An 11676-nucleotide genomic window follows, 5' to 3' on the forward strand; every position below is an offset into this window, starting at 1 on the left:
TTTTTTTGGGTTTTTCTCCGGTACCGGGAACCGAACTCACGACCTTGAGCTTGCCAGGCAGGCGCTTTTGCCGCTGAGCTAAATCCCCAGCCCCCTATGTGACATCTTTTTATGTCCCTTCCATTCCCTTCTCTTCCCTCCTCCTCCCTCTATCTCTTGATCTCCTTTCTTTTTGCAAAAGATCTATCTCTGTTTCTTATTATTCAGCTTTGGTTTTGTTCTGAATAGAATGCACGCTGGGTAAGAAGCTGTTGGGTTGTCTGGAGCTTGACTTTGTGTTGCGTGCAGAGCAGCTCCTAGGTGCAAGGAGAGACACCAGGATGTGGAGGAACTGAGGCCAACTGGGCCTCAAATGTCCCAAATAAGGATTTCTTATGTGGTTGTTAACTCTTGGGATCCAAGTCGTTTATTCCCTTTGGACAGATAGTTTTACATTATTGATCTTTTTGAGCTTTTCTGCTTTCTTTCGGGGAAGTCATCCTTGCACTAGTTGGTTAACAAGCTAATAACAGGCTCCATACCATGCAGCCTGCACGTGGAGGTTGGCGGAGACCAGCTGATGGAGGATGGGTTGGCTGGGAAGGAATATCACTTCTCTTCAGCTCTCTGCTGGCCTGGCCATGCTCTCACAGCTGTGGCACAGAAACACGAGGACAAACCCAGTCACACAACCACTTTCCAAGCATCCCTGTGTCACATCTGATCACTTCCCACTGTCTAAAGCAAGTCACATGGCCAAGCCCAGAGTCAAGGGATAACAACTTCACCCTGTGTCCAGGGAGAGGCAGCAAAGGCTGGACTGAGAGGAGGGCGGAAAACTTGTGGTTTTATGCCCTCTACCACAACCACCACCATATTAGCGTTGATATAGCACTTATGTTTATATAAGATCTTAAATAGAGTTTTTTGGTTTTGGTAATGCTAGAAATTGAACCCAGGGCCTTTTGAATGGTAGTACAAGCACTCTATCCCTGAGATACATTCCCAGCCAATTTAAGATCTTAAGTGTCTTGCTTTCTCCTGTATTTTTCACTTGACCCTCAAAATAATTATATGAGAACATTATTTTTATTTTCCACATTTTATAAATGAAGAAACAGGATCACCAAGAATTAAGAAGCATTATGTACAAGTACCAACTCCCCACTATGAATGTAATTATTATGTACCACAAACGTGTACTATTAAAATAAATAACTAAAAATAAGATGAGAAAAGAGAGAGAAAGGTAAAGTCCCTTGCCCAAGATCGCACAGTTAGCTCACCATAGAGGAGGGGCTTTCTAATAACACTCATAAAAAGAGGAAACTGATGGACCTGTTCTCGCTTTGCTCATGGTTGGTCGCCTTTTCTCCCCCTCCCCTTTCACAGGGTAGAGATGGAAAACACCGGAAAAACCAGCTGACAAAGAAACACGAGGTAAAGTGATAGGGAAAAGGCATAGAATAGGAGATTGTCTGACTTCTTTGCTTTCTAGGGACTGTCATTGTACTCCTGCCCGGAGAAAAATACAGGAAGTTCAGGAAAAAGCAATTGCAACATCATTACAACTATCAAAAGTCCAGGCACACAAAGCAGCAGCTGCAGCAACAGCCAAAGGAGACAAGATCAGCTTTGTAGACAAATTGGCTGTGGTAATTGTTGCGAAACATTTAGAGCATGTGTTCCCAGTGTATGTAAATACATTCATAAAGAAGTAAGGAGTGGCTATCTAAGTAAACACACTTATATTTGCATTCTTAAGTCAAAATTTTAACACATAAATATTTTAATAATTTGACCAGGGTCTTTCATAGGATAATGTCATTAACCACGCTTCATTACTTTTCAAAATTTTTATTTAATTTTTAAGGGCATATTAGCTGGAAAAGCTACCGAACAAAGAACAACAAGCACAATAAACACATAGGGAAAGGCTCACCGCTAATGACATTAGGTGAAAACTATATTTCAAATATTCTTTTTAAAAGGAAACTCCCAGGTTTTTCTTTAGCCAGTACTAACAGAATTCACATTTGAGCCAGTCAACACAGCAAATAAATATTTAACATTTCTTGGAATAACATTGTATTGATAACAGAGACTATGTAATTCTACCCACTATTGTGACAGAGCCCAAATTAACTAGGTTAAGTACAAAGAATGCATTGGGAATACTCTCAAATCAAGACCAGAATATTAATTAAATGAGTTTTAAGAGATTCAGAACTAAAGGCGAAAATATTTTGACATGGATGAAACAGTGCTTAAGCAATTATTGACCTAATCAAAATCTTAAAATCACCACCAAAACACATAACTATAGAAGTTACATATAGATTGGCATTAGTACATAAAACAAGATTCCATATAAATGACTTCAGCCTTTTTAAAAATGAAGTTGCAGGCTGACACTATAGACATTATGTCCTATATTTAATGTGTAAATGGTCTCAGATAGCTTTTTTCAAATGCATACAGGTTAAGTTATTCACTGTTAATGCTTTGATGAAAAGGCTTTATGTGCAGCAGATCAAATAGTCCTTTAGTACTGGTGGTTGGTGAGAGAAATATCACTCATTCAGCAAGTGTGAAAAACCTAGGGCCACCCCCTCAAGCCATACATGGATTAAAATGCTGAATCCTATTGCTGTACCTGCTCCCTAAATGTGTTCTGCATCAGCCCTCTCCTGTCCGTTGCTAACACCCTGACAGCTATGCCTGCCCGTTCTGGCCCTGCTCTGTGAGAGTAGAACAAGCATCTCTCCCAACCTGTTTCTCCAAGGTTCCTGTGCTGGTTTTCTACCGCAATTATATCACTCACCATCATCTACTAGGTACTCTATTAGGATGTGTGTTCTTGTCTTATTGTCTAGATAAAAAGTCCGTGAAAGATGGAAATTAGTTCATGTGCATCCTAGAAAGACTTTATGTCTAATAGGAGTTCAAAAATTGTTTGTATTTAGTAACAATAAATTGCATGACTCAAATTCACTTCGTAAGACACATCAGCACCAAATTTGTTGCTCAATAGCGCCCACGAATTGCCTGCCTAACACCTGCCAGCCATTGCACACATATGATTTCTAATCTTTATAATTACCTTGGAGAATTGCAGATGAGGAAGTCATGTTTCATAGGGGTGACTTTCCCAAAACTGTATGACCCTAGTGCCCCAACCTGGGGGAGGAAGTCAGATTTGCCTGGTTCCTAAAACCACCGGACCACACCATCCTCATCTGTGTTTGAAAAAGAAGCTTTTGGTTTGTTGCTGAGAGCATGGTTATTCGTGTTTTATAGCTCCCTTCAGCACCAGCTGTCACTCAGGAGAACCTGGTGGATGAAAAGTGTCTACTGAACAAATTCACACATCGCTCCTGCAGCAAAGTCTTCTGCCAGCCCTGGGAGAGGTGTGTGGATGGGACCTGTACCTGCAAACTCCCCTATCAGTGCCCCAAGAATGGCACCCCTGTGTGCTCAACCAATGGGAGAAGCTACCCAACTTACTGCCATCAAAAGAGTTTTGAATGTCTTCGTCCAGGGACTAAGTTTTTAAATAACGGAACATGCACCACTAAAGGTAGGAGCGGCCTATTTACCCAGTGATTTTGTGATCTAAGAGGGCCACTGTAGACCAGCCTTTCTGTTAGGAAGTACTTTTTCTGTGAAATGTTTGGATGACAACTCAAAATACTTTAGATCTCAGTCAAAGTGATAACTAAAGAAATCGGGCTCACCTGAATCCAGAGCACACAGCTCTGAGGTCCCACTGCTGCTGTTTAGAGTGGTCCCCACTCTCACTTCTACTTGCTGGAAGGGATTATTCCCAGGGTCACCCAACTGTCTCAGAACCCAAGGAGAAAGCCTGGATAGGAGATGAGTGCAGACATGTGGTCAGGGTCCTTCTGGGCCTATGGGTCTCCAGCCCTGGTGGTTTCTTGCACTGTCCATGCCCTCTGCTCCATCCCTGTCCCTATTGCCTCTGGGCATCTGAGGGGAGCTGAGACACTCTGGCCTTGATGTGCTTCACCCTAGGCAACTTGGTGGGACAGGCCAGCTTGCCTCTCCCTGCCTGGGTGCCTAGTGGAGTGAGGAGGCTGTGACTCCAACATGCAGCACTCAGAGTGCAGTATTTAAGGTCAAGGATCTGCGTTTCTGTCTCCATGCCGCACCTCAGTTATTGACCTACTGTGTGATCTCTCTGAGTCCTAGTTCTTCCCTCTGTGAAACGTGAACATTAAAAGTTCCTAAGTCATAAGATTCTTGTGGAAATTAAATAAAACAATGCATGTCAAGTTCTTTGTCTAGCGCTTGACACACAGAAAGTGTTTATTCAATTTTAGCTACAACAGCCAAACTCAGGCTCTCTGTCTCCTGCTCTCAAGTAATCGCAGACACATCTGACTTACAAGCAAATGCATGAAGCATTCTTTTCAAAGGAGCCAAGATGCATCAGCTTGCAGTAGCCTATGGGATTTTGTGATAGTAGTTAGGATGGTGAGGCAAAAAGAGGAACAAAGCTTCCCATCGCTCCCATTTCTACTGCCTACAGATGGGAAGGAGCAAGAATGAGGTCATTTCATCAGGGCTGATCTCTTTTCTAGAGATATTAACTGCTTTAAATATGTGAGAACACATAAACCCTTCTGGGATTTTGGTAATTGTCTGACTTACTTCTAAGACTGTGGAGTGTGAGGAAGATGAATAGAGCCACTTCCAATTCCCAGCTTCAGCACACAGGCCAGTAACTTCACATCAAGATTTAGGCTCCTCCTGTGTACCAATGGAGACCAACGCGGCTTCCTCTTTACAGGGCGGGTGAGAGGACTCAGTGATCTTCTCTAGGACAGAGTAGCTGGGCCTTTGCCACATGAGCACTCATGACAGAAATGCCTGTCCTTGTTTGTTAAAATCTCTACGGTCTCCAAAGTTATTTTGAAATGAAATGTTCTGTCATTTTAAAGTCTCTTAAATTGAACAGGAAAAAGACAAATGCCTAAATATTGCTCATCCTTTTTTGTTGTTGTTGTTCTTGTTTGTTTTTCATTTTAGGAGGATTTAGTGTTACCTTAAATTATGGAAATGTAGATTCAGGGGGAATTGTTAAAGTAAAACTTGTGGGCCAAGACAAGGAAATGTTCATCTGTAAAAACAGCTGGGGCATGGTGGAAGCCAACGTGGCCTGCTTTGACCTCGGCTTTCCACAGTAAGTGCTCGGATCAGGGGATTTCTCCCAGGCTTGATGTCATTGTTCCAACTGTTGGTTTTCTGGTTCCCTCCACTTTCTGTCCCTCAGTTTCCTCCTGTGTAACCTGAGAATATTCACTCCCAATCCCCTAGCATTGTTATGAGGATTAAATGTGTGTGTTTGCTTAGGGCTTAGAACTTGGCCAAACCCAGGGTGCCCGTAAGTTTGTTCAAGTATTTGGGCTAAATCCTTGGGTGACTTTAAGGGTGTCAAATACATTCATTCCTGGCTCTCTCTACTCAGCTATAATTATATCCACTTTTCCACAACTAATGTGGCCTTTCCTCTTTTGTCCTTGATCAAGTTTGCACAGGTTTGTCTACCTGATTAGTCATCTTTAATCATTGCTGTTATCTTCGATTCTCCCCTTTCTTCTCTATTTTTGTCTGATTCCTCCAGCTGAATGCTTAACTCAGTGCTTTTCAATTTTTCTTACTTTCTCAATACAAATATGGAAGGTACCCATTTCTCTGTAGGTAACACTTTATCTGCACACTATAAACCCTCTAAGTGATATTTTACTTATTATTCTGTTTAAAATGTCTTCTACATCTCAGTGCTATTTCTTTTTGGATCCATTTGCAACTTAGAAGGTTTTTTTTTGTGCTCTCTAAATGAAGATATTAGCTTGCTGCTAGTTAACTTTTTGCCATTGATTTCCTATTTCAATGCATTGCTGTCAGAGAATTTCCCTGTATGGTGGCAAGTTTTTAAATTAGGTAGGTGTTTGCTTTGTATTGAGTGCTTTTAAAATACATCATGTGCATAGTTCTGTAATGTTAACTATTAGAATAAGTAATGTTGTTAACTTTTTTGTTCACAATCTTTTTCCATTTCTTTAATTTTTTTTGCATCTTCCTATTAAGTGTGTTTTTATGCACAACATTTTTCTAAAAATCCAATATGTCAATCATTAACTGAAAAATTTAGGCCATTTTACCTAGTGACTACTTACACAGTTGACTTCATTTTCCCTATCTTATTGTGGGCTTATTATTTACCATACTTATTCTGTGCCTTTTTTCCTCCTCTACTTTCTGTTAGAGTAATCAATTTGTAAAAGATCTTCCAGCCTCCTTCAGGCTAGTTAGTCTAAAGTGGTTATTTTAATTAATCTTATAAAACCTAGTGAAGCAGGTATACTCCCTTTTACAGTTGAAAGTACTAAGACAAAGAGATTGTAACCCAGATTTATAGAGAATTTATAGATTTATACAAAATGAGAGGAAATGACTCTAGGTCCTTACCCCTGATAGTATGACTATCTATGTAAATACTAATACTTTACCATCGTGTTTCATTATTCTGTTTGCAGAGGTGCTCTTCATACTCAAGCAAGGTTTTATTATCCTGAAGATCTCCGTATGAACTCCACAGAATGCTTGCAAGTGCACTGTCGGGGATTTGAGACCACTTTGGCTGAGTGCACTTTTTCCAAGAGAAGAGTTCTGGGTTACCAGGATTTAGCCAGTGTGCTGTGTTACACACCAGACGCAGGTTGGTGGAGCCCTTGCCTGGTATTCTCCCTTCCCATTAATTTCACACCAGGCTCCTAGTAAACAAACGATTGGTCCTCAGTTGTCGGCCTCCCTTGTTTCCTTGAACATCTGGATTCAAGTTACTATAGTGTCTCCGTTACTTTTCTCTTGTTGCTGAGATAAAATACCAACACCCAAAACTAAGGAAGGAAAGGTTTGTTTAGCTCACAGTTTGTGGAGGTTTCAGTCCATACTCGGCTGGTTCCAAGCAGAGTGGCACATGGCAGAAGGCAACAGTTCATGGTGGCAGAAAACAGCAAAAGCACCAAGAGCAAAAGGGAGGAGTGGCAGAGACCAAGGCTCTTTCCCTCCCTTATATTGTATGCAAACTACCCACCCCTGGGTGGCTGTAGCACTCACATCCATAATTCCAACATTGGACCATGAATCAGTCATAAACTAGAAGCCCACAACATGACTGCATGAGGCTTTCGGGAGACATCCAGACACAAACCATAACACATAGCAAACATCTATCAATCAAGCATTAGAGGAAACTTCAACATCTGCTTTGAGAGTTCCAGTCTCCATACATTCCTTTACAATGTTTGGTTGGCCAGACTAGTCCTTCAGTTTCCCAGCAGTCTTTGTCACTCTGCCGCTCCATCTCAACATTGGAATATTCCAGCCATATGTACGATGTTAAAACCAAAGCAATGATCCCTTTCTCAGTGCTTAAAACAAATAGGGCCATAAAGATGTTCATGTCACTCCACACCTGTTCTGGGAGTGGGAGGTTGGTGGAATGGCGTGAGAGGAACGGGTGCAAGCCAGAGCAAGCCTGTGGCAGTGAATGCTCCTGGCTTCTGGACCCCACCCCAGGGGCTACAGAAGTCTGCCATCGGTCCTGGTTCTCAGCATGAAGGGGGCTCCCGAATTAGCCAGCTTGCCCATTCTTCCTCCTCGTTAGTCACAGATTCCGCTGGTACTACCGAGGTACTTTGTATCACTTCACTGGGATCTGACTTTATCTTAATGACCCCATTATCCTAAAAATGTGATAAGGAGGTGATTCCATAAGCCCATTGCTAAATTCCACAAAAATAACTCTTGTTTTACAGATCTCCTGCCAAGGGAGCCCTTTCAGTGTGTGAATGGGAAGCACATTCCTCCAGAGAGAGCCTGCGACGGGGTCAATGACTGCGGGGATCAAAGTGATGAGCTGTGCTGTAAAGGTAGATATTCACTGAATTTTAAATCCCCAAATACATGCTTCTAGCTCAGACTGAGAGCATCTTACTGTTGAATTGAAGGTCCCACTGCATTCCCATTTAAGAACTGGAAGAACCCTCTCTGCTTGTGTTTGCCCAGGGTGCCAACACGGAAGCTTCCTCTGTAAGTCGGGTGTCTGCATTCCAAACCAGCACAAATGCAATGGCGAGGTAGACTGCATCACAGGCGAAGATGAAGTTGGTTGTGAAGGTAATCGAAAGCTTTAGCTCGGCACAGTGATGCAGACCTGTAATCCCAGCACTCCAGGAGGGAGGCGGTGGCAGAAGACTACAAGTTTGAGCCCAGCCTCAGTACATGAGTGACTTAGAGACCCTGTCTCAAAATAAGAAAAAAAAAAGGCTGAGGATGTTGCTCGGTGCAAAGGCCCTGAGTTCAATCCCCAATACTGACAAAAAAAATTTTTTTATTTAAAAAACAATAAAAGAAAGAAAGAAAAAGAAAAGGAAAGTTTCCAGATGACTATTTTCATTACTGGAGCCAGGGATTCTGAAATGTTTCTTAGGTACATTGTAAACTTAATTGATCATAGCTGAGTGTAGCAGTAGGAATACTAATGAGTGGACACTTTAAAAACTATGGGCTTTTTACCTCCTGTTTTAGTTTGTTTGTTTCTTGAGACAGAGTCTCACTATGTAGTTCAGCCTGGCCTGGAACCCACTATGTTTCCCAGGTTGAGCTCAAACTCAGTGATCCTCCTGCTTCAGCCTCCTTTGTGCTGGGATTACGGGTATGCACCACCACACCTGGCTTCTCACATCCTTATATTTTAACCTACTAAATATTTACTTACTACCTCTGGCTACTTTATTTTTAAATTTTCTCAGACACACCAACATAGCAAACAGAACAGCACCTTATGTGCCCACCTTCCTGATGCCGTGGTTACCAACACTGATAACTCTGTTCAGGACTGTCGCAGCTTGTTTGTTTGTGGGAGTATTTTAAGGTAATTTTCAGAAAACGTGACCCTTCACCTATGTGCATCTCTAATGCCAAGAACACTGTGTATGTCACGTCATTCTCTCACCCGTATACCAAAAATAATAATGATTCTCTAGCAACCTTTAATAACCATCTTGTTCAAATTTCTCTACTTCAAAAATATCTTTTTCAAGTTAATACACTTAAATCAGGATTCAAAAGAACCTGAATGCTGCATTTGGCTAAGTTCTTTTATTCTTTGAGTCACATTCCCATCTCAAAATACCATTTTTTTAAGAGATGGGCACACAAGCTTTTAAAACACCTTTTTTTTACTAGTGTGTATCAATTTTGCAAAATATTGGGCTTTATTGTTGTTTTCCATCTCCCACATAACATATCTTGGTCATATCCATCGGTCGTAGCCATCCCGTTGCGTCCCTGACACCGCATTATGGCTTGTATCTAGATGTCCCCCAAAGCCTCATGGGTCATAGGTGGGGAGTTTGGAAGGTGGCTGGATTAGGGTGTGTGATGCTGGGGTTGTGTGTGATGCTAAGATGAAGGGCTCCCACCTTGGGTGTGGATGAGTTCACTCAAAAGGCAGGTAGCTTGGGTCGAATACAAAGGGACAGAAACAAGCTGCTTCGCTGCTTTGCTGTCTTCTGCCTGCCAAGAACTGTTTCTCCTCCACGATGCCCCTCTGCCAGGCCACCCTGCCTTGGAGCCAGCCTATTATGGACTGAAACCTCCACAAACTGTGAGCCAAAACAAGCCTTTTCTTCTTTATCTTTGTGCATTGGGTATTTTGTCTCAGCAACAAGACAAGTAACTAAGACCAGCCACCACTCCCTATTTCCTTCTTCTTGTCTAATAATAGTCTCCATACAGTCTTCACATAGTCTTTCATATCATCTTTGGCTTTTAGGGCATTTTTGGGTTTGCTTTTTTTTTCTTTTTAGGCTACATTTTAGGGAAGATATGTAACACTTGTCTTTCTGGTTCTGGTTTACTTTGCTTATCATGACAAACTCCAGTTTCTTCATTCTCCTGCATATATGCATTCATTGTTTTCTGTATTCTTGAGGATAACCACTTTAACTAAATTGAGATGGAATCTCATTGTAGCCTAGATTTGCCTTTCCCCAATGGCTAAAGATGTTGAACATTTTTTTCATATACTTCTTGGTCATTTGTACTTCTTTTGAGAAGTATCTGTTCAATTAATTTTCTCACTTACTGATTGGGTTATTGGGAGTTTTATAAGTTAAGTGGATTTATTTTTGGTTCTTAATATATTGTAAATATCAGCCCTCCACCAGAAGAGTAGCTGGCAAAATTTTTCTTCCATTCTGTAGGCTGTCTTTTCACTCTGTTGGTTGTTTTCTATGCAGAAGCTTTTTACTTTGGTGTAGTCTCATTTGTTGATTTTGCTATGATTTCCTGTGCTTTCGGAGTACTATTCAAGAAGACTTCTGCTATGATTTCAAATGTTTCCCCTATGTTTTTTTCCTAGCAGTTTCAAGAGTCTTCTACCTAGGTCTTTGATCCACTTTGAATTCATTGAATTTTAATCTTATACAAGCAGATATCCAGTTTTCCCAGCCCCATTTGTTAAAGAGCCTGTCTTTTCTCCAAAATATATTTTCGACCTCCTTCTCAAGAATCAGGTGGTTGTACTTGCGTGGGTGTGTTTCTGTGTCCTCTGCTTTATTCTATTGGTCTATGTGTGTGATATCTTGCCAGCACCATGGTGCTTTTGTTACTACAGATTTGTAATATATTCTGAATCAAGGTATTGTGATTCCTCCAGCATTACTCTTTTTGTCTAGAATTGCTTTGGCCTTTCTAGGTCTTTTGTGTTTCCATATGAATTTTAGATTTTTTTAAAAGTTCTATGAAGAATGTTACTGGTATTTTCATAGGGATTGCACTGAATTTGTAGATCATTTGGTAATGTGGTTACTTTAACAATATTAATTCTGTTAATTCGTGAATATGGAAGGTTTTTCTATCTTGTAGTACTTTCTCCAATTCCTTCAGTATTTCATAGTTTTCATTGTAGAAGTCCTTCACTTCCTCCATTATATTGGTTTGTAGGTAAGTAGGTAGGTATTTATTTATAATTAAAGCTATTTTGAATATAATTGTTTTCCTGATTTCTTTCTCAGGTACTACATTATTTATGTATAGAAAACCTATTAATATTTTAGTGTTGATTTTGTATCCTGCTACTCTCCTGAATTTGTTCATCAGCTGTAAAAGTCATTTAGTAGAGTCTTTAAGGTTTTTATTTTTTTAATCAGAAATTGAATTCAGAACCTTGTGCTTGCTGGGCAGGTACTGTGCTGCTGAGCAATATTCCTGGCCTATGGTCTTATAAATGTAAGATCAATTATCTGCAAAGGATATTTTGACTTCTTCTTTTACTGTTTGTATTTCTTTTATTTCTTTCTTTTGCCAAAATGCTCTGGTTAAAAATTCATGTGGTATATTGAATAGGAATGGTGACAGTATACATTCTCATCTCATTTGTGATTTTAGAGGAAATAGTTTCAGTTTTTCCCTGTTCAGTATGATGTCAGCAAGGCAGCTGTTTAATTTTAGGTCTTGAAATATATCATATACCATTCCATGCCTTTCTGGCCTTTTTTTTTTTTTCTTTAGCAAATCTAACCCATTAGAAATATTCAGTCCTGAGGATTTTTTTTTTTTTCTTTCTGAGACAGGGTTTCACTGTGCAGTTCAGGATGGCCT

At 40.6% G+C, this 11676-nt stretch overlaps 1 protein-coding gene across 2 annotated transcripts in view; it reads left to right on the forward strand.

Moving 5' to 3' along the window:
- The window catches only part of Cfi (complement factor I), a 61182-nt gene that overhangs the window by 24358 nt on the left and 25148 nt on the right, over positions 1-11676 (forward strand). Inside the window, exons 2-7 of one of the 2 annotated variants that reach the window (XM_013505440.1) lie at positions 1372-1419; positions 3280-3559; positions 5032-5185; positions 6543-6724; positions 7827-7940; positions 8077-8187. In XM_013505440.1, coding sequence (XP_013360894.1) covers positions 1372-1419; positions 3280-3559; positions 5032-5185; positions 6543-6724; positions 7827-7940; positions 8077-8187 — 889 coding nt within the window. The remainder of the gene's footprint in view (positions 1-1371; positions 1420-3279; positions 3560-5031; positions 5186-6542; positions 6725-7826; positions 7941-8076; positions 8188-11676) is intronic. The other variant, XM_013505441.1, reaches the window with a different exon arrangement.

This window comes from Chinchilla lanigera, unplaced genomic scaffold (assembly GCF_000276665.1).
Source record: "Chinchilla lanigera isolate Chin_1 unplaced genomic scaffold, ChiLan1.0 scaffold00095, whole genome shotgun sequence".
NCBI lineage: Eukaryota > Metazoa > Chordata > Mammalia > Rodentia > Chinchillidae > Chinchilla > Chinchilla lanigera.